Source organism: Hakea prostrata, chromosome 7 (assembly GCF_041222555.1).
Source record: "Hakea prostrata isolate BN-2017 chromosome 7, UWA_Hpros_2, whole genome shotgun sequence".
NCBI lineage: Eukaryota > Viridiplantae > Streptophyta > Magnoliopsida > Proteales > Proteaceae > Hakea > Hakea prostrata.
Genome location: NC_142606.1, coordinates 20790278 through 20812940, shown reverse-complemented (window position 1 = coordinate 20812940; position 22663 = coordinate 20790278). Strand labels below are relative to the sequence as shown.

Genomic DNA, 22663 nt, shown 5'->3' with positions numbered 1-22663 from the left:
CGACTTGGGTTTGGTTTAGTTGGGAAAGACTGACGCCTCATAGTACGAAGTCAAAGAATTTGAAATTTTTTGAAGTCAGAAGCAAAACCTCATTATAAGAATATAAAACGGTACAACATCGGCGTACATTATCAGTATGATACATAAAGTTGGCACCTAAAACCAATACTTACCATGCATTTTCTTTTTTGATATTAATGTTAAGTTTCACTGTGAAAATGGTATGAAAACGGTGCAGTACTGTTTCATCATCTAAACAATACATAAAAGAACATATGGTACATCTTGTCAGTATGGCATTGAAAATCGATATTATACCATACCAACAATGGAAACTGTCTTTAAACTTGTACCATATGATTTTATGAAATGGTTCCGTATGGTATAGTTTACAGGGTTGGTTTCGATATACAAATTTGGGATTGACACTGATATCTCCATTGAATTTTAAATAATTATATGAAACTATTTAATTGAGAATGTAGTCAAAGTATGTATAAGTTGGCTTAGGCGAACCTCAATCGTAGAAAGAAACAATGTTGGACATTTTTATTTTATTTTATTTTTTGGGTAACAATATAGCCAGACTTTAAGTTATAGTTTTATTCATGCATGAAACAAAATGGTTTCACCTACCAAAAAAAATTGGATGATCACGGAAAAGGGGGATAGTTATTTTATATGTGAATGAAGTTTCACGTTGATCTTTTAAGAAGATTCGAAGTCTTGACAATAATGGATTAGTCTTTGCTAATTGAGTCTACCCCTAGTCATTTGTGTAAGCTTATGCTTGGCTCTTGAAACGACTTTTTGTCTTCTTCCAGTGGTGGTTGAAGTTTCAACCTCGATTGGTTCATTTGTTGGTCTGGTTTGGTTCATTTTTATAGAGGTTTCATGAAAACTAGAAACCCAAGCAAATTGACTAGAATCCGGTTTATTTTGGTCTGGTTTAAATAGACCACGAAGGATCCAACCGGTTCAGACTGAAATTTGACGCAGTTCAAAGGAATTGACCGACCGGGCTGACTTCTTTCTCAAAATGTTTGTTTTTTTTTTTGGTCTGATTGATTTGAAAATAATTTTCAATGGTTTCTTTTTTCCGCAAACAAACCGTTCCAGTTACCAGTTGCTCTATTTAATGTAGCTAACCTCTCTCGCTTTCTCTCAGTGAGTTTGGCGGGTATAAAAACAGATTAAAAGAGCGAACCACAGAGGGAGAGATCGAAAAGCCTTGAAACCTGGGAGAAGAAAGAAAAGTGTGTGTGAAACCAAAACAGACACATAGCAGAGAGAGAGAGAGAAGGAAGACAACAAGAACCACTACCCATTTTCTGGTTTCGTCACATTCGTCCACACTTGTTCTTTCTCACTGCGTTTGTTGGGATTATCTCTTTCCTTAAAGGCTCCAACTCGATCGGACAGCAGAGAATATTGTCGATCAATCTCATACCACAAACCCAACCCCTTTTCACTTTCACTGTAAATTCTGTACTTCAGAAATCAAAATGGAGTTTTATAGTCGCAACCCATCAATGGAAGGCAACAATCCGGATCGAGCTGTTTACTGGAGCTCTCCGGGAGCGGAAGCAGGAGTCGAAGGTCATTGCTTGGCTGTTTTCATTTTGTTTCATGCTTGAATTTGTGTTATTCGAGTTCAGTTATTAGGGTTCATGCAAATGTTAGAGTTTTTCATTGTTTAGTCTGTTTATTGCTTCTTTCCTGAAACCTTGATTCAATGAATGTAGAGTCCATGTGGCAATTGGGTTTGGGCAACAACAAGGAGTTGTACCCAGAGAGGCCTGGCGAGCCTGAGTGTGTCTATTATATGCGTACTGGATCCTGCGGTTTTGGTGCTAAGTGTCGTTTCAATCACCCACGCGATCGTAGTATGGTAACACCTCCTGATCACCCTTTGTTTCCCGTTCCCATTCTGTACAGTTTTAGGGTTACAGTCTCTTGCCGTGAGTAGCTGATTGCTTCCTCTTGTTTGGTCTACAATTGGGTTTGATCTTGTTCATGTGAATGTTGGTATCTTTGCGCAAATTTTGAGCCCTTTGATGGTCTTAAACTAGTGGTGTAGCTGTGAAGGAAACGTAAATCTCCTACCTGGGATTGTTGTTATGGTCTTTTGTTTTGGGTTACTAAGCATGATTAGTTATATTTGGAATGTGACAGGAATCTGGGTATTCTTCAATTAATTTCAAATAATGAACATTGTTCAGGTGTTGAGATCTGTAAGATCCGGAGGAGGGGATCATCCTGAGAGAGTGGGCCACCCTCTATGCCAGGTAGGATGCTAGTCTGGTTGTCTAATTATTATCCAGCAGTGATGGAGATGATTCGAATAGCTATTGTTTCACATCTATTTACTTTAATGTTATATCTTTGTTGCTGGTAATGTGCAGTATTATTTGAAGACTGGAACTTGCAAATTTGGTGCTTCCTGTAAGTACCACCATCCAAGATATGGTGGTGGCCCTGTATTACTAAATTATTGTGGATTCCCACTGCGACTGGTTTGAATCTGTTCCTTTCTGAGTTTCTTCTCTTTTTTCCTTAACAAATCAGAAAATCCAGGGAAAATTTGCATGGTTGATATAGCTTAAACTGAGTTTAATTGTTATAGGGAGAGAAAGAGTGTTCCTACTACATGAAGACGGGGCAGTGCAAGTTCGGTAGGACCTGTAAATTCCATCATCCACAACCGGCAGGTGTACCAATGCCGGCAACTGCACCTCAATTTTATCCCATTGTGCAGTCTCCTTCTGCTCATTCGCCTCACCAGTTTAGGGGAGTGACAACCAGCTGGCAAGTTGCAAGGCCTCCACTGTTAGCTGGTTCATACATGCAAGGGGCTTATGGCCCAGTGCTTCTGCCTTCAGGGATGGTACCAGTTCAAGGCTTTAATTCTTATCTTGTATGTGTACAAAAACTCCTTTTTTTTTTCTTTTTCTTTTTCTGGTAACTGATTTTCATTTGAAAGTAGCTTCTCTTACTGTTTGTTGATCCACATGTAGCAGGGATCTGTTAGTGCAGTAGCATCTCCTACTGCTCAAACAACTGTTGGAGCAGGTCCAATTTACGCTGTAACGCAGCTATCTCCCTCCGCTCCTGCATTTCCAGGATCTTATGAAAAATTACGTTCCTCTACTGACCCTTCTAGCAATGGTCAGAATGAAGCTGTGTATCCTGAAAGACCTGGGCAGGCTGAATGCCATTATTACATGAAAACAGGAGAATGTAAATTTGGCTCCTCATGTAGATATCATCATCCACCAAAATGGATTACACCTAGAACGAATTCTGTTCTCAACTCCAATGGCCTCCCTTTACGTCCGGTATGTGCCTCACTGAATGACACTTCACTTATTTCCTTTATCTGAAGCAAGAGTTTGGATTGTTTGTTTTCTTGCTCCTAACCCTTCCCATCACAGATAGTCCAAATAACTAGATTTGAAATATATGTCTCTTCATTTTCTATGTTATTTGACATTTATATTGAAGTAATGATGCAGCTATGTAACAAAATTTATGAGCTTCCATTTTTGGCAAGTTCAGAATTTTTTATAAATTTGGTCTTGCAGAAGGGATTGAGACATTGAGTGTTGGTTTTCCTACATAAGGTGTCTGTCATTCATGCTGTCCTTGTGCAAATTCTGGAACTTGTTTTTTCATGCCATTCCTAGTCCAAGATTCCCCTTTCTTGGTGTGAAAAATAAAATGCCTATTAGATGAGGAATTATTTTCCATTCAAAGCAAGATTAGTGCACCAATTGCTACATACTATTATTTGAAGGTTAGATTAGTTGATACTTGATTATTTGTCTGACTCTATTGAACTAAGATCTTGGAAATTGGAATTGGAAGATATAGAATAAACACTAAGCAAGTGTATCCTGTAAAAGTGGTTCATCCAACAAATATTTCAAAGTTGGTTCCAACAGTGAGTATAAGATTTCTGTGTACAATTTATGTTTGCACCTGCTCTTATAGTTTTCTGGTTATGAACATTTCCAGCACAATTTTGTGAAACTCAAAATTAAAATGAGTAACTTTCCAGCTGGAGTTCAGTTTACTCTTTTCTTTTTTTATCTCAAGGAAAATTGAGCTGACAATCTCTTAATTGTGAGGTGTTGTCCTTGCTGACTGAGTTATCCCATGGGTTTTTTGGTTTTGATGTTACTGCTGACCTTGTGTTTTTGGGAGCTACATTATATTTCTTTTAATTTGTTATTGCTTGTTCATTTATTCTTGAGTATTCACACAGTATTTAGTGTTCAAAGCCTTCCACTTTGTAGTGATTTGGTTCTTCAAAGTTCAAACTAACATTCTTGTAAATCTTCTGCATGTATTTCTGTACTTTCATCTGTTGAGATAAAAATTGGAAACCATAAGAGGGGAAAGCAGGGATGGGAGGTGGGGCTGGGTGGGGAAGGGAATATTAGCAATGTTCTTCAACACAATTTTAATAGCTAAATGCTTTGATTGCATCTTTTTAAGGGGATAGAGCTTTCTTGGTTTAATGGTAGAGTGAGACAAGACTTCAGTATATCTCCTCTTATTATTTCACCAAATGGTTTTGCCTTTGCTTTAGTGTGCTGTTACCCTGTGCTGCTTTTCTCAAATCAGAATTGTTGAAGGTGATGTTTTGAAGGACTTGTTTCATTACAATGGTTGTCCACAAATGCATTGCTCCAATTTTGTACACAAATCTGTTATACTGCGCATAATGGATGAATTACGAATGCTGCTTTGTGTGAACTTTCATGGTGGTTGTCCATTTCTTTAACGAATCACAACTTTTTCCAAAACCATGTGCTTGTGATCGGTGTGGTTTGTTGATGTGGGGGAGCTTAGACGCACCTTGAGACTGTGAGGACTGAGGAGAGAACATTTTATAACACCTGGGAATAGGGGTGGGAGGTGTACTGTTTTGTGTTGGAATATGGTAGGTATCAGCTTATTTTTTAATTGAAACTAGTCAGAAGTTCAGTGGGTCCAGAGGGAGCCATATTATTGTGAATTGAGAGAGAAAAATTCTTGTCTGTGACCTGGTTTTTCATGGTAGGAATCTAGGACTCAGTTTATTGTGATTTTCCCTTCTCTCTCTCTCTCTCTCTCTCTCTCTCTCTCTCTCTCTCTCTCTCTCTCTCTCTCTCTCTCTCTCTCTCTTAATTTCAGGAATAGGAGTATCTTGGGGGTTCTGTTTTATGGTTTTTATGGTTTTTATTTTTTCAGTATCATCTTTTTGACCTTTATGCACGTTATGTTAGGGACTCGGTAAGATTTTTGGTGGTCTTAGTCTTGTTTCTTTCTTGGTATTCCATTGTATATATACACAAGGATATGCGAGAATTGCCCAGGGAGCCTTATGAGCTAAGTTCTCTTAGGGCCTGTTTGGTTACTTGAGTCTGTAGATTTTAAAAATTTAGAGATTTCAAATCTATAGACTTCAAATCTCTAGAGTCATGGTTCATAAAATTAACTGTTTGGTTAGCTTGAATTTTTTGAATGAAATTTGTAGATTTATCCTAAAAAATATTTATTGAATTATGGTTCAAATGTTAAACGTTTTGATAATAGGGGTGAAATCTCTGGATTTCACCTCATACCCATAAATCTACAGATTCACGCTTTTAGTGTAAAAAGGTGAATCTCTAGATTTCATGAATCTAGGGATCCACACAACCAAACGGGTAAAAATCTCCCAGTTGTGAATCCAGAGATTTCAAATCTCTAGATTCACGTAACCAAACAGGCCCTTAATGCATCTGGTACTTGTCAAGACTTCCTCCTTTTACTTCATTCCCATGTTTCAGTTGATGGAAACACATCCATAGATTTTCATCGTTAGCTAGGCTGAGAAAGGAAAACCTGTTAATGGATCTGGATCAAGTTCGATTTCTCCAAACTTAATTAGCTGAGAGCTCACATAAACTGTCACTGTGAGAGTGGACCATCCCTTCTACAGTTAACATTATTTCTTTCTGTTAAAAATCTGAAACATTAGTCAGTAAAACTTCTCAACTAAACCTTCTGATTCCTGAAATCTTTTTACTTCTGTTTTCTTGATATGCTTAGGTCACTTGAGTCTTATCAGCTTGGTGCATTGAATCCTTTATAGAGGTCCTCGAAAATCCCTGTGATGATAGTCATTCTTAAGTGGCCTTGATATGGTGGTTGTAATTCTTTTTAGGGATAGAGGGAAACTCTGTTTGATGTTTGTTTTCTTCGTGGGAATATAAAAAGAAAGGATAGGATTTTCATCGATGCACCATTCTTGATGTCGTGAACTTGATTGTCCCTGAAGCAGGTCATTGGCTATTATAGTTGACTAGTTGTTAGACACCTCTCTTCTGTTCATCATGCATGGTTGGTCAAAGCTCATCAGGTTTCTGCTGTTTTGCTGGTCTAAATTTAATTATGACTCCTCCCAGGGTTTAATAGAATGAAGGTTCCTCCCATTGTCTAAAATAACCATCTTGGCTTTGACTCTCATTTTGGATCTGGAGGTCATCTGCCGGTTGGTATTCCTCTTAATTCTTGCCTTTCTTTGATGTTTGCATTGAATATCTTATTCCTGTGAATAAGATGACTCTTTGGACAAACCTGGATTGGAAAGCAACTTGTTGGAATCTTCAAAAAAAATTAAAAAATATATTTGGTTGATGATGAAACATTCAATAGAGAAAAGATGCGAGAAGGGGAAGACAGGGCAAACATGGTAAATCAAATTAAGCATATGACTAAACCCCCCCTGCCAAAAGCAACAACCAAACAAACACAAAAATAAAGAAAGAAAGAGGAGCATCCCAATGGGATGTAAGATTTTCTGAAAATTAAGGGTGCTATGCTTCCAATACAATGTAATCCCTTGTGGTTGTGTTTCTTTCCTCATAGCTGTTTGCTCCTGATCCCTGGTAATCAATACTTACTCTTTTTATTTTTTATGGTAATGTTGTTTATTCAATTATCCAAATGAAATACATTGAGGTGCCCTAAGATCAAGAAGGCCAAATAAGGATAAAAAGAGACATTTCAAACAACCTTTTTCAGGGTGACTCCTAGTCACCTAACCTGCAGCTGGATAAGAAGGTCCCAATATCAAAAAGACATTCTTCAAGGGGTATCCAAGCAATTCCCTGCACGAAGGTCAAGCTTACCTGCTGACTTCAAAGATCATAGCATCTGAATCTGCAGAAAGGTTCTTGATTCCCTGCTTCATCTTGAGGTTTATTTCCATCCAATTCTAATAGGTTGCTGCGCAATAAGTGTGTGTACCTGCTGAATCACAGCATGATTTTTCATAGAATTCCTCTTGATCCATCTCCCTTCCTCCTCAAAGAGGAGAGTCCTTGAACTGGAGAGCATTTCCATAGAATACCTTCCCCTTATAGAAGAAGATAAAGGGCTGCAAAGGACAAATTATGTACATCCTCCGAAGCATTCAAACAGGGCACAAATTTCCTTATCCTGAAGAAATACTGCATTAGAAGGGATTGCAAGAAGAGCCTCCAAGTAATGAAGCTGTGGTGGGAAACATGATCATAAAACTAGATAGCCTTGTATCAAAGGACTTTGAGCACCTGAGATCTCACCAGATTTCAAGCAGAGCCGGAGAAAGTCTGCCAGCTTTGACCCAATTCAAGCTCTAGAAAAACCTAAAGAGTAAGTGTCCATATAGTTCCTGATGAGGAAGCATGAGCACATCCCATCGATGGAAATGCTTTTCTTCTTTTCTGCACCAATTTGAGAATGTGCACCATCATGGTTATTAAAGCGGCAAAGCGACCAAAGCGATTGGGGCTCCGTCTTGGCGATTAGGCGACTAAGCGCGCTTAGGCGGCAATAAAGCGACCAAAGCGGTTTAGTCAATATTTTTAATATAACTACTTTTTAATACAAATACTTTTTATAATAAACTAAAGTACTAAACAAACATTCATAAAAATAAAAATAAAACAAACATTCAAGAATCACCGTTATGAAATATTATCCAAAAAAAGAATAAAAACATAACTTTATCTCATCAAGCATCATAGATTCATAACAATAATTATGTAGCATGTACTATATCAATAATCAATGTGAAAACTAAAAATGAAAGAAAAGTAGTATGTACTATATCATTAATCATTGAATATGGCTCATGCTTCACATTTTGTTGCCGACAGGCAATTTGGGCCTCAATTCCAAAATGGCTCACATATTTAAATTTATATTCGGCATTGTAGGATAAATTATGATTAAAAAGAAAAAAGAAAAATAATATGCACAAATTACAAAATGTTAAAAAAAAGCGGCTGCTTTAGCATCTAGGCGGCAATAAGGCGCAAAAGACGGCAAACCGGTAATGGATAAACAAAAAAGCGGCAAGAAATCAGCCCGTTAGTTAAGCGGTCACAATTTAAGCGGTTCAAAAACCGCTTTGCCGCCTAGGCGGCCGCTTAGGCGCGCCTAGGCGGCCGCTTTGATAACCATGTGCACCATATTAACATGCTTTGGTTTGAGTCATGATCCCTATTGTCTTTAGGAGCGCAGAACTTATTGTTGTCTGTACCTTTCTGAAGAAAGTCATTTGTCGTCATTTCTTCCTTTTGATGATAAGCTTTGAGAGTCCAAAGACAATATCTAGTAGATGTACAGGCTTTAAATAACTGCTAAATCTAGGCAACCAAAATAGGACAAGAATTTGCCTTCATGACTGAAGGTACTTCCAGAGGTTGTTTAGCATAGGTGAGCAGTGATTCACAGCCAATACTTTAGTTTTGTACTGGCCTTTTTTCTTTCTAGCAAAAATCCGTCTCTTTTACTAACAAATGAAGGGAGAGAATGAATGCATTCCTCTTGCTCCTAAAGTTTTTAAGTATTCATCTTGGCATAATGGCATGAAAGATAAATTGTTGTGCTTGAAGTATTTAAATCAAATAGAGAGGGTTCCGCATCCCGCCAGGGGAATCTCCCATGCCACATGAATGACTGTGCGGGTAATGATATCATTTACATTGGGTCCACATGGTTGCCACACTCCAGGGGTTATAAGCTTGGGGCTAGCTGGAAAATAAACCACTAAATGTAACACTTCTAGTTAAAAAAAAACTTAACTAAATATTGTTGTTTTTTCCTTTGCCATTTGTTGTGTATTTCTTGATGTCCCTCATCTTTTACCTCCAAGGTTTTCTTCGTTTAACAGCCTGTTCATTTGCATATGCCTCTTGTTCTTTCCAATTATCATGTAGACTTGATTGCTGTTTTTGGAAAGTTGTACTAGTTTCTCTTGGAATTTCTTAGAAACCTTTTATGCCATGATATATGTGTTGGAACAATTGTTTTCTACATTGCATCTAAATTTACTAGTTCTAATTGCAGGGGGCTTCACTTTGCACTTTCTACATGCAAAATGGGATATGCAAGTTTGGACCTACATGCAAGTATGATCATCCAATGGGGACACTGAGCTACAGCCCTTCTGCATCTTCTCTAGCTGACATGCCGGTTACTCCCTACCCTGTTGGGTTGTCACTGGCAACTCTGGCTCCATCACCTTCATCCTCATCTTCAGAGTTGCGGGCTGAATTTGTGTCAGGGTCTAGTAAGGACTCTTTCTCAACCAGAATCCCATCTTCTGATAGCATGGCCAATGGTTCCATTGGTTCAATTCTCTCAAAGAGTGGGGCTGTTCCTCATTCTCATGTCCAAAAGTCTGGTCAGAGTTCTGCTCCATCTAGTGGTAGTAGCGCAGGTCAAATTAGTGAGTCTCATAGTTCAACTTGAGGAGAACTGAAAGCCATTCTTCAATATTCTTCCTTTGGGTAGGTTCATAAATTCTTGCACCCGGGAACTTAAATCCAGATTAGGCTCTCCTTTGTAGTTGTTTAGGCTCAGCCAACCACCTATGGCTAATTTACTCTGAACAGCCTTGTCCATATTATCCTAGCATCACCAACCCTTGCACCTCAAATAAGCTATAGCCGTCCTTGAAGGTTATAGCAAAGTGCCATATAATAGCAGAGTCCTATAAAATCTTCATCTCCCATACCTAATAACCACAATGGGAAGCCCTGCAGGTAAACCCAAGTTTCTCCATATTTAATGTTGTGTTATTTATGTGCTTTATTCCACTTTGTTATCTTCCTATTTAGCAGTGTGGTCATGTTTCTTTACCCCAAATTTGGGAACAAGGTTCCAATTTTGTTATTCTACTTAGCATGGGATTTAAAGGTGGTCTTGCTGCTTGACGTTTTCGATCCAGGGGTTTATTGTTAAATGTTCAGTTAAGTTATCCTTGAAGAGGCATCACGGTTAGAACCCACACAAGTTGAGGACATGATTCGATGTTGTATGACTGGAATCTACAGATCAGGGCAAATATCAATGTAAGAAAACAGGAAGAAAGACTTGTCATTTATCCTATGGGACCTTGTTTCTCATGTGTTGAACACTTGAACTACTGCAGTTACCATTTCAATCCTGAACTTGGTCTTTATAAGCAAGCATAAGATGGACTAGATTTCAGTGCATTGAGGAAGCGTGTAGCTCCTCTAGGTTCATTCCCAGAATAGCAGCTATTAGCAGACCTTGGGGTGGGGGGTTTTGATAATTGATATTGGCTATGGTCTGTCAGACACATCACCCCTGTTGGTCTTAGCGGCATAAGTTTGACCTTGATGGCCCTGGTCTGAGTTGAGTCTGATCAGTGCCTGGCTGGGTTCTTCAACCCTGACTATGGGTTAGGGATGAAAATGGCTGTTTGTGGATTTGAGCAGGGTTTGGCCGGCTAGGCTAGGATTGAGGTGTCGGTCCCCGTTCAAATTAGTTGACCCTCATGTTAGCCTTGACCTTCCATTTCTTGATTTTTGACTTGTGTTGGTACCTCTGTTCTGATTCTTGTCTCCATCCTAAATCCTCTCTGCTTGTGTTATGATTGAATAATCTGAATATTGAAAAATAAAAAACATGATTTTTGTTTACAATGCATACGAGGACAAAAATGACCAAAGAAAGCAAAAAATAAAGCCAAATAGGATCAATCAGGGCCAACCCAGCTCAGCCCGATCTGGGGCTGAGGTGGGCAAATTAGAGTAGGTTGGCTTTGGGTTGAGGTTCTCAAATCCTGAGTTTCAGGTTGGATTGTTGCTAAGCTGCCCAGCTTGTTCCACCCCTAATTGGTCTTGATAACTCTCTTTTTAAGTTATAAAACAGGGTCTTAACCTTTAAATTCCTGGACAATGCTATGTACTGATCAACTGATATGGGACTACTCTTGGATTCAAGGGATACCGATATGAATCAGGTTCGATTCGCTTGATCTAATATTGATTCCTAAGACACAACCATGTGTGGGATTAAGTGTTATTGTAGTTGGATTAACATTCTGGAACATAGACATTTCTGTCACTCCAGGGCCTCCAAGCTATGAAGAATCTGTGGATCGGACTGGGAATCGCCCCAAGTCAGATGGAACTAATCCTGAGTTGTGCAAAGGTGAATCATTTTGCTTTCTTGGGTTTTCAAATCTGTGGGTTTCAATCCAGTTTTGATGTTCGATACTCTAGTTTAATTTCCGGAAAATGAACTGATAAGGGTTCGATTTGGTTTCAACAGAAAGTAAATAGGGTTCGATTTGATCTGGGTTGAACGTGGTTAATTTGAATCCAAAGTCACCTTATCAACCTAAAGGACTTTTCCATTACATGAATGGAAGGATGAAGTGTAAGTGGAAGAAATTAGAGAGTTGAGCATTTCTCCAATGGTTCAATAGATTGCAAGAAGCTGATTAATCTGATTGAAGACTTTAATCCAAGCTCCTCTACTAGAAGTGATTTCCATCTTTCAAAAAATTAATACCCATTGTTCTTTACTGTAGCTTGGCGTTCTCTCTTATATTGGTAGGGAGACACCATTGCTGACTCTGTAGTCTGAAAGACTGTCTATCATGTGTATGATATAATGATCACATTTTATTCTTTGAGTTCAACAAATGTTTTTGTCAGATACCATAGACTGTACACAAGCTATTACTTTTCAATGAACATCGTTGTTACCAAAGAAGGAAAAAGGATTGGAACATAAATATACCCTAAATTGTTAGGGGTAAACAATGATTTTCTTGGAAGTTTTGAAAATGTGATGTGTCTGACTATCCAAAGAAAAAAGCTGAAGAGATGGATAAGACGCCCAAGATTTGAGTACTATATGTGATAATTTCACTCTTAGAATCTAAATAAGCTGTCCTGTCACATGAGAATTTGCCCTAAAAATCTAACCATTAAAGAGAAGATACTCTTAAGCCTTTTTTTCTTTGGTGAATTAAATTTCAACCACAAGAACACTGCAAGGCATCAGCCTGTAGCCAAGAATGGGAAACAGGCCAATTGATCCTCTCAAGAGAGGAAACTGCCTTCCCAACAAAGGAGTAAGCAACTGAGTTACACCCCCTAAGAATAGAAGCAAACTTACAATCTAAAAAATAAGAAAAAATATGGTGAATGTCTTCCAGCAAGTTCAGCAAAAGATGAGACACCGAAATCTGAGAATGCAACATCTTGATCAGCTCTTTACATGTCTCCACATTGAATTATTCACATCTATTATAAGATAATTGCTTTCAGGTGAAATCTAACAATCTGCAAGATATTCATCTTTAAATTGATGCCACAAGGCTTACTTTTTGCTTATCTCAGGCATAAAAACCTCCAGAACTGATGGTGTGGTCACCATCATCATAGGCTAGAAATGAGAATTAAGAGCTTTCAGTAAGTCTGAAGAAAATCCAAGCTTGCCAAAGCACGTAGGAAATACTGTGGCCACAGCATGCACAATTATAAACTGCCATTAAAATACCAATCAAATCCATTCAATAGGGTCAGAGTCAGATCCTCTGATAATCCTATGCTGACATCTCTTTTCACTATACATTGGAGATCCACCTCTAAACATTAATAAGTGGACCTCCCCTGAATGTAGAGTCTGGATTATCACCTCCGATGACCGTTAAATACGAAATACAAGAGGCCCACAAGGTTAGGGTGATGGGGTTTATTTTTTTAAAAATATTTTTTCATTTTTTACTTGTAAGCCTCACAAAATTTGTGGTTGTAATGCTGTCGGAGGTCAAGGGAGGCGATCATGTAAAGGTGACTTAGTCAGGCCTATCAGATCATTTGGTCATATGCATCAATTGGCCCAGCCAGGCAGAACTTTGGTTTGGTAAACTATGGTTGAGCAATTTGATACATATTAACTACAAACACAACACATTGGTTTACCCACCCAACACAACAAAACAAAACAAAAAAAAAAAAAACAAAAGCATTATAAGGAAGCTTTTTACAAACAAAAAAGAAAATGGAAACATCTGTGTTGGGTGTTTGTACCATAAATTCTATGCAGTGACCCATCCATTATTGACAGATTAACCAACACTTGTCAATCATCTTTCCCTTAACTAAACAATCATAAATTTCAAAATGGACTTTTGGACTTGCATATGAAAAATTATATTAAAAACTTATAAATCATATAATACTCCACCAAGGTTATACTAGTGGGGGTCGACAATAGCTACAATATGAACCCAAAAAAAAGAAAGACGATAGCTACAATAGGTTATACATATAAAACAGTGGTGATATAGATTGGAGACACAAATTTCAAAATCTTAGAGGGAAAATGATATCAAACATGCAGTAGTTGTTCTTTTCTTCTTCTAGCAACCTCTGTGAGACTACTAGGGTTCTGAAAAGTAATCTGCTGCCACAACAAGAACCCATAAATAGGAATCTTTTAGAATTCATCTGTAACCTCTGATAAGCAAGTATAAGAATTAAGAACATTCTTTTCTGATTCTGGAACTTACTAAATGTAGAGTTCTTTCAGAAGGATCTCTCTCTCTCTCTCTCTCTCTCTGATGGGAAGTTCACACTCTCTACAGTGTAATTACAGGTTCAAAACAGCAGCAGAGAATAGGCAAAAAGCAAACAAGGGACTGCTAAAATGGTTACTCTCAAGAAGAGCTGCAGACAGTTCTCAAAAGAGAGAGTAACCCAAGTCTATTACATCACTGCAAGAGGGAATTGATGGACAATAAGTATCTGAAGGAGCAGTCTGAGGCATGAACCCATAGCCTGGGCTGTCAATGTAGGGGTAGAAAGCTCCAGTGCACCCATCTTCCACCATTAGAGGGTTCTCCTCCATTGCAGCAGTAGGTTCCCATGACTGCCCATAGCTCCAAAACCCATGATTAAGCTCGTCCAGACAAGCAAAGTTACTGGAGTTCAAACTCATGTCCTTTGCTGTCCCATTCAAGTTACTCATTGAAGCTGTGTCGTTACAGTAAGATTGAATTTCTGGAGGAGAAGGGACCATGATTGGGTTCTGTGTCTCGGAACAAGTGCTGAAACTACAATCTTGGACACTTACATTTCTGGATTTCGAAGCAGGCTTCAGATAACTATCCGGAACGATACTCTCTAAGTAACCTGACCCAGAATCAGAAGAGAAAAGGAAGTCATTATCACTATTAGAAGCTGACCCAGTACCAGAACCTTGAATGCCACACATGTCCTGATCCGATTGGACATGAGTCTGATACGTGTTGGATTTGTTGTCATTGGCATTGGCAAGGAGGTGTGTAGGTTGTATGAAGGCTTGTGCATTGAAGGGTGTGAGGAGAGAGTGAAAGGTGGTGTTGTCAGAGTAGATGAAGTTGGTTCTTGCCTGGGTTCCCTTCATGGAGAGGGCAGCTCTGTCATATGCAAGAGCTGCCTCATGAGCAGTGTCAAAGGTCCCAAGCCAGTGTCTCTCTTTGGTTGTTGGGTCTCTGATTTCAGCAGCATATCTGCCCCAAGGGCGACGCCTCACTCCCAAGAATCTCCCTGGCTCTGCTTGCTTTCTTCTGCCTCTTCTCTCACTAGATTGGGATGGAGGTGTGGTGGATTGGGTTAGAGTGAAGCCAGAGGGAGTACAGTTGGTTTCTTCCATTTTGAAGGTATTGGAGTTAGACATTGTGGAAGGACCTAAAGAGGGACTGCTAGAGAGAATGAGGGAATGTCAGGGAGATTGGTGCTGACAGAAGCGAGAGGAAGGTGAGAGCTTGGAGTGAATGTGTTTGGAGTTGTAGGACTTTTAAATACTGTGATACATGATCATGGGGAGAAGGAAAAGGGTATTGCAGATGTCACCCATGGCATGACCTTCTTGCTTTTTCCTCATTTTATATTATTGTTTCTTATAGAATATTATAATCTCTGTATCCTTCAATTCAAATGTTAGTAGATCAACTAGTAGTTAACGTTGATTGAAGATACTCCAAGTCTGTATTGTGATTTTGATACTGAACACAGTTAATGGAAATTGGTGGAACATAGTGCTAATGACATTGTCATGTCAATCTTAAATACAGGGGACCCAAGTAAGAAGTAATGATTCGAATGGGGAACTGGTGAGTTGTAGCACCAAGGAATCTCTAAATTTCTGATTTGAATGGTCATAAGCTGATCTTAGGCAACAGGTTATATAGATGCATCCATTTCCAGTTAATAAATCATTTTAATTCCTTGGAAGTTCTTGTCTGCTTCAATGTTTTCCAAGGGAGCAGTTAAGATTGTCTAACTTAGATTAAACCAAATATATTGGTTAAATGCATCTGTAATGTACGATGGAAGCAATTCAATATCAAACCCTTATAAGATGAGGATACCTTCATAGTTTAAGTCAAAAATGGAACCAAGTAGTGTTTGTCTGCTTCATAGCCATGAAATATCATGTGATTTTCTCCCTAAATCATAGGGCTCATGGTTTTAGAAATGCTAGCTGGGAACTAGAACTGTAGCAGTTGACGACAGTTCGAATTTAGGCTAATTGTACAAGGCTTAATCAATTCAGAACTAGTTTAATTTCTTGATCATATTCATACCATCTAAAGTATATTCAAAAAAGTCCAAACAAGAGAAAGGATGATCAGGTCTTTGGTCTCCAAAAGGGACCAGAAAAGGTTTGTGAGTCAAAAGGGCAATCAAAAAGTTCAAAGGGCAAACATATATAATAAGAGTGGGGAAAATTAACATAATTGATTAGTGGATCCAACAAGAAAATTGTGATTGTTTGAATCCTCTTTTCCTGAATTTCACAACATTAATGGCTTTGGGAACAACATAAAGCTACTAAAATTATATTTGGCAACCTCTGTTTGGTTCTTCTTTATATAACCTTGTTTTAATCACCATAAGAATGTGGTAACTCATAAATTTGAAAAATGGAAAAAATGAAAGTGAAGCACTAAAAAATTTGTAAAACCAGCCAAGGATATCATTCTAGCAAGTATAAGATGAGCATGGAATCTAAGACTCCTTTGACTCCTCCACTAATAACCTTCATGAGACTAGTACAGATAGATATGATAACTGCATTGAGCCCCATATGCCACAACTAAATATAATAAATGACAAACTCTCCAATTAGAAATACTTGTCTGAAGTAATTATGAGATTTGACAAGTTAGATCCTTGCTAATGTTACCAGAAGAAAACAAGATGGAAATGGCAAGTCCTTCCAAACAAGGTACATAAGAAGCAAACAAGAATGAATCACATAGACCAGAGCTGCAAAAAGTTTTTCTTTCTGTTGGCGGCATTGGCTAGTGAATAGTAATGGAAGCTAGGAGATTCAGACTTGAGTTGATGCTAATTTGCTAAGAGATGAAGAGATTTGCAGGGGATTAGTTCATTTGCAGATCAATTGCCACTTGAAGGCACTTCCAGACAGTCAAGTCCTATCTCAAAAGATGTGAACAGGTTGGCTGGACATGGGACTCACTAGGGAATGCAACAATTTGTTTATGGATTTATTTACAGGAAACTATTTCTACATTTGTGGAATGTGGACTCCCTTGAATGGGTCATAGATGAATGGAAAAGGATAATGGTATAAAATGATGAGAAAAGTTGATGATGGTGAGGTGGGTCTTTTTCAACCCCCTTTTCCAAGTTCAAATTTCATCAGAAGAAGACTCCCAGTATCAACTAGGGAATTGCTTGTGTGGGTCTTGTTGGAGAGTTCTGCACATTCTCCCAAATACACATGCTTTTCTCCAGAGTTAAAGGTTAGCCCGGAATTTCTGGAACGATCATGTCTTTCTTAGGACTGACTTGGACTTTGACGCAAAGGTGTTTGTGTTTATGTGTGTAAGAAAGTGTTGGTAATAAAAGATCTTTTAAAGCAGGGTTAGTGAATGCCAACCTTCTTATCTCCTGTTAAGGATTATTTGAAAACAGAAAAAGACAACAATGGTTTCAGGGTTTGCACTCAAAAACAAACATATATGTTTGATGAGGGGGACCAATCTTTGCCTAAGGTCTGCAAAGGCAGGCCCTCCATTTGGAACCATTACTTCATGAAGGAAAGCAAAGAAACCAGGTTGTTCTTACCGTTACTTTGATTCCATCTCTGTCTGTCTCTCTATCCAGGTGGGCTGTCCACTAAGATAGATTACAATATCTTCATGAGCTTGCAATTTAAGAAACCCTTTTCACTTCAAAGTCCAAAAGACTGGTCCTGTATGAGTTTTGTCGTTGGTTTCTCTCTCTTGTGAATGAATAAATTATTTGTGCTATCAAATCCCAATCCAACAAAAAGTAAAATCTTTCTCCCATTTTGGCCAGAAAATTAAATTTTTTCTCCAAAACCCTGAACTGTGTGGTTGCAGAGGAGGCAGGGAATGTTAGTAGTCTTCACTCTTCACGCCTTAAAACAATAAGACAAGAACCTAATCCATGGAGAGAGAGAGATGGGATACTGTTTTGGGGTGAATTTATATTTTCCACATTGAAGTTCTGCCTTCCAAGTGGACAAATAAGACTGAGATATGCAGCCACTGTAGTCCAAAAATGGACCACTCAAGACCATAAGCTCTCAGACTAAAATAACTACAATACAACCAAATCAGAATCTCAGGAAGCCTGGCTGTAGCACTAGAGATCACAAGAATGAAACACCTGGTCTGGTCAGCTAGTGGATCCGAGCTTCAATTCAGACCCTTTTCTTCTTTTTGTTTGTTTTAGATTCTAGAGGAGAGGAGGGATGGTTCTAGAATATTCTTTCAAATGGGGAACACACCATGCATGATTTGATAACCAATTAAAAATCGAGATATAATAAGCATGACATGTTGTCAAGATTTTTGGCTCTTGCACCATTGAAGAGCCATTGGAATCATGCATAGAGAAATCTACTTGGGTGGATCTTCAGAGTAGGGATTCTTGAGCTGTGCTGTAGAATGAAACCCATCTCTTTTAGCTGACAAAAAATGAATTAGAGGTAGGACTCCTTGTGGGTTTTACATAAGTCTCATTCTTAATATGTAGTGAAGAGGTTCGAGAAGGAGCACAGGGTAGAGGATTTGAACTCAAAACCTCTTATATCATGATGTGGGAGGTTATCTATAGGAGAGTGTTCCCCATGGCTTCCTGATCACAAAAACCAGTGGGTCCCACTAGTGGAAAAAAAAATTTTTTTCAAAAAGTATTTTTTCACCGTGGGCCCCACTGATCTTTGTGATCAGGAAGAGTCAGGGAGCACAAACGTCGGGGTCGCTGATCCGGACGCAGTATTGAATGCCTGAATGGATCATAATTGCAGCTTTAGTTGAAATTGGTCTGATTTCTACTCAAAATGGAGTTAATTAAATCGGTTCAATCATAGTAAACCGGACCAAACCAAATCGGTTCATGAACACCCCTTCTCTGAGACACGGATCAATCAATGATGTCTTGATGAAAACGACCAACAGAAATGAGAATGGGAATTCTGAGAAATCCAGCCAATAAGAATTAGACAACGAGCATCGTACACAAAGGGTTGGGACATGAAGGCTTGACTACCTAACACCAGCCCTTGAGAAGGGAAAAGCTACAGTGCAACAAGTACTATGATCAGATCTGTCAGATTGACGAGGATGATGATCAATAAGTAAATCTGGATACTGTTTGAACAGTGATCAAGTGGACTAGCATTTTGGAACGTGTCGATCTCTTGCTGAACCCAACATGTCCTGAAACCAAGATCTTCATAACGTGATGGCGCGAAGACAAATGATTGGGTAAGGAAGGAATCAGAGCCTGCGTGTGGTGGCTACGTGTAAGACGGGAGACGCGAATCACGGAAATATAGATCGAGTAGGTTTGGATGTACGGATGGTTGTTGAGAGCGTCGTTTAGAAACAGTAGAACCGAATCAAATAGTAGTACTGGGATCAAAGATACGAATCGATTGATTCTGGACGGCCCAGAGAAAATCGTAAGACTTAACGTACCCATCTATCGAGGTCCATTCACCAACACAAGGTCATATTTTAGACCCAAAAAAAGAAACCCCAGGTCATACGAGTTCCACTTCAGTGTTGTGTATTAATTGTGTTGGGACGGTCGAGATCAAGATTTTGATTTCAACCGTTTATTTCTCTAAAGTCTAAAAATACACTTATTCATAAATGGATTATCGAAATCCACGTTTGCTACAAATGTTGCACATTAATTACGCAATACCCAAGCAATTTCCCGTTCAAATGGTTGCACATATCCTACCTGCTAAGTGCTAACCCCAATTTCTCATGCACTCCAGCTACCATGCCACGTACTGGTAAAGAAGGTTGGAAGACATACTGGTAGAGAAGGTTGGAAGGTTGGGAGCTTGGGGAAGAGTTCAGATCACCTCCCCATAACAAAAGAACAATGTGCACCCTCATGCTTTTGAACCACATAGTAGGGGGGAGTCTAGATCGTCTCCCCCGACATTGGTGCTCTCCCGACAGCGTTGACCACTAATTATAGGGGGGCCCCACAAGGTTAGGGCGATGGGATTTTTTTTAATATTTTATTATTTTTAATTATGGGCCCACATAATTTGTGGTTGTAATGCCGTCGAGGGAGAAAAGATAATCCACAATCGTAGGGGGAATTTTTACCTCATGATTTTTTTTTTTTTTCAATATTTATGTATGGGTCGTGGGGAAGCACCAGAGAAGAACCATGTTCCTCCGTGACGGGGAGGTGATCCAAACTCCTTTGGGGAAGGTGTGGAGGAATGGAATTTTTAAACTAAGACTTCATTGGACTGTGTCTACGACTCTACATAGGAGGTTGTCACCATATGCCAAAAACACATCCACAGTTGAGTGAAACTTGATGCATGCATCATTGCATGATTTGTCAAGTGGCAACAAATTATAGGCCAATTTGATAACTCATAGGTCACACTTTCTGATGTTTCTTCCTTTGAGAAAATCGGCCAACAATTGTTTGATAAAATTGCTTTGCTTTTTTATGATGGTTTTTGCAACCTAAATTGAAATTTATGAAAATTTCTGCTTTGATAAAAACTTTTAACACAATAACACTATTTTTTGAAGTAAAAGTTGGAGATAGAATGAGTTTAAGCGAGACAATTTTAAAAAGGGGTATTCATAGAATCTAGCATCCTAAACATGAAAACCCAGCCAAAAGTAGAGAACTCTAAATCTCTTACTTATGAGGTGACTGGTCTTTACCAAATAAACTCAAACCTTCCTCAAAAAGGAAAAGGGTAACCCTCTTCACAAGTTGGAAAGCACATGGGCCTATTTGGGCCTAAACAGAGTTCAGAGACTTGGCCCATTTACTTGTTTGTTTCAATGGGCTTGGATATAAAATAGGCTGGAAATGAGGCATGGGCCTACCTCCTTTGCATCCTCACACATATAATATAATATAATATAATATATAGCCAGCCAGTGGAGAACATCATTCTGGTCACACTCACAGATGACACAGCCCTATTGAACCACACGTGGATCCATCCAAATAGGCAGACAGAAACGCTCACACTAGGAAAAAGTACTTCTTTAGTTCTTTCCCACTTTCAACTCTCCTTCATTAAGAATGGATTAACAAGTTTCCATCATTCTTTTATTTCTTTTGCTTTCTGCAATTGTTATAATGAAGAACACTTAAATCAAACATAACAGTGCACAAATTTAACTTTGGAACAAAAGACATATATCTCTGGCTGTTTATTTTCACTAAAGAGAGTTTTTCCAAGCAAAGGGGCAGTGAAAGTTTCTATACAAGTGAACTTTAGGAGGTAATTTTCCTATGTAGTCTTATTTGGATGTCTTTAACTTCAAATGCAACCTTTTATAGAGAGCTCAGGAATTTAAAAATGGATTGTTAGTCTAATAGGGATCATAATTCTCAACACTCTTGTCAGCCCAGTGCCTATTGATTAACTATTAATTGGCCCATCATGTTCATTTGGGCATTAACATAGCTGCCTTAAATACAGATTCCTGACAAACAGACACCAGAACTTTTAAACAGATCCAAGTTACTTAGCCTCTCAGTTTAAAATAAAGGGTTTGCCACTGCACAAATACCCATATTCTGTAAATTGTAGAGGACAAACGCATGAACATATCTACATTTGTGCTCCCCACCCAACAGGTTGGATCATCATCCAACATCTGTGGCTGCAAAACATATCAAATCCTGTTATCATTGTCTCCAGATTTCTTTTCTTCTTTTTTTCATGTTTACTGTAGACCATAATTATAAGCACCAGCTTTCCTCACCTGCCCTAATGATTCAAAGCTTCTTTTGAACACCCCACCTCCAACCCAACCCAACCCACCCTACTCCTGTTAGTTTTGTTCTGCCCATATGCTCCCCTTCAGTATAAAGGGCAAAAACTTTTGACATAGGCGTGTTAATTGGTCTAGCTCAACATCTTAACATTTATATTGTGGTGATGACAAATTTTCACTATGTAAAATGTTCTGAGACCCTCCTCAACATATCCTAATTGCTGCTTTTTTTTATGTTGGTTACTGTTAAGTAGACATTGGTAATATTCTGAATTTCAAAAATTTTGAAATGGCTGGATACAAGTCCTAAACTGTTTGAAGGTCTTGGTTGTTGTTTTGGAGCAATTTTTTTTTTGGGGTCCTGTCTCTATATCTACAGTCTTTCAACTGGTTGGAGATGGTTAGAAGCGATATGGATCGTATTGCATTCTTCTTCATAGTACCATCTCTGCCCGGCAGTGAACGTATCCTTCAGCTTCGGATGAACCACGTAATTCTATTACCCGAAGAAAAGGTGAACCACGTAAGTCTCGTCTTTTTTCTTGGTGGTTTTTGCACTACTTCATTAACAATTTATTCACAATCAATCCAATTTTAGACTTAAGCCGACCGGTGTCACTCAGGCCTAGCAATGTAGGCCAGCTTTTGAGACCACAAGTTCTGACCAGGAAAGGCAATGACAGGGCAAGGAAGAGGTAAATCAAACTCAAAGCAGACTGGTAAATGGGGGAGCATCCTTGGTTTTAGAAAGGCTGGTCTGATCCGACCCAAGCCAGGCCCCATTTCCTCCAATTAAGTTGACTTAGAAGGAGATCAGATCACTTATAACCACCCCACCGTTGCAACCCTTTGTCAATAGATCATTTAGTCTGAACAGGGTTTTCCTATTCCTCTTGACTTCCAAGTGGGAAAGGCTAACTAAAATTTATAGCACTGCACTTTTTTGAATTTTTGGTTGCTTCTAATCATGTCTTGTAATCCATATAATCTTTTGGTATCTACTTTAATGAACTTTACAAAATGTAGAGTTGTTTTAAGCTAATCTTTACC

General features: G+C 38.7%; 2 protein-coding genes across 4 annotated transcripts; one reads left to right on the top strand and one right to left on the bottom strand.

Moving 5' to 3' along the window:
* The first annotated feature begins 1183 nt into the window (after window positions 1–1183).
* LOC149010458 (zinc finger CCCH domain-containing protein 34-like) lies at window positions 1184–12273 on the top strand. Of its 3 annotated transcripts, XR_016174462.1 has the most exons (8): window positions 1184–1599; window positions 1746–1891; window positions 2223–2288; window positions 2406–2516; window positions 2627–2917; window positions 3018–3338; window positions 9370–11484; window positions 11605–12273. XR_016174462.1 is itself a non-coding variant. In XM_089161644.1 (7 exons), exons 1-7 carry the CDS (start codon window positions 1506–1508, stop codon window positions 9772–9774), a joined length of 1431 nt encoding a protein of 476 aa, XP_089017770.1. In that variant the 5' UTR covers window positions 1184–1505; the 3' UTR covers window positions 9775–12273. The 3 variants fall into 3 exon arrangements, 2 of the variants coding, with proteins under 2 accessions (XP_089017770.1, XP_089017769.1); XM_089161644.1 differs by having other exon boundaries at window positions 3021–3338; window positions 9370–12273; XM_089161643.1 differs by having other exon boundaries at window positions 9370–12273.
* A 1463-nt stretch (window positions 12274–13736) lies between these two features.
* Window positions 13737–15248, bottom strand: LOC149010457 (uncharacterized). Its single transcript, XM_089163804.1, has one exon. The coding sequence runs from the start codon at window positions 15004–15006 to the stop codon at window positions 14029–14031; it is 978 nt and encodes a 325-aa protein (XP_089019930.1). The 5' UTR covers window positions 15007–15248; the 3' UTR covers window positions 13737–14028.
* Window positions 15249–22663: the final 7415 nt, after the last annotated feature.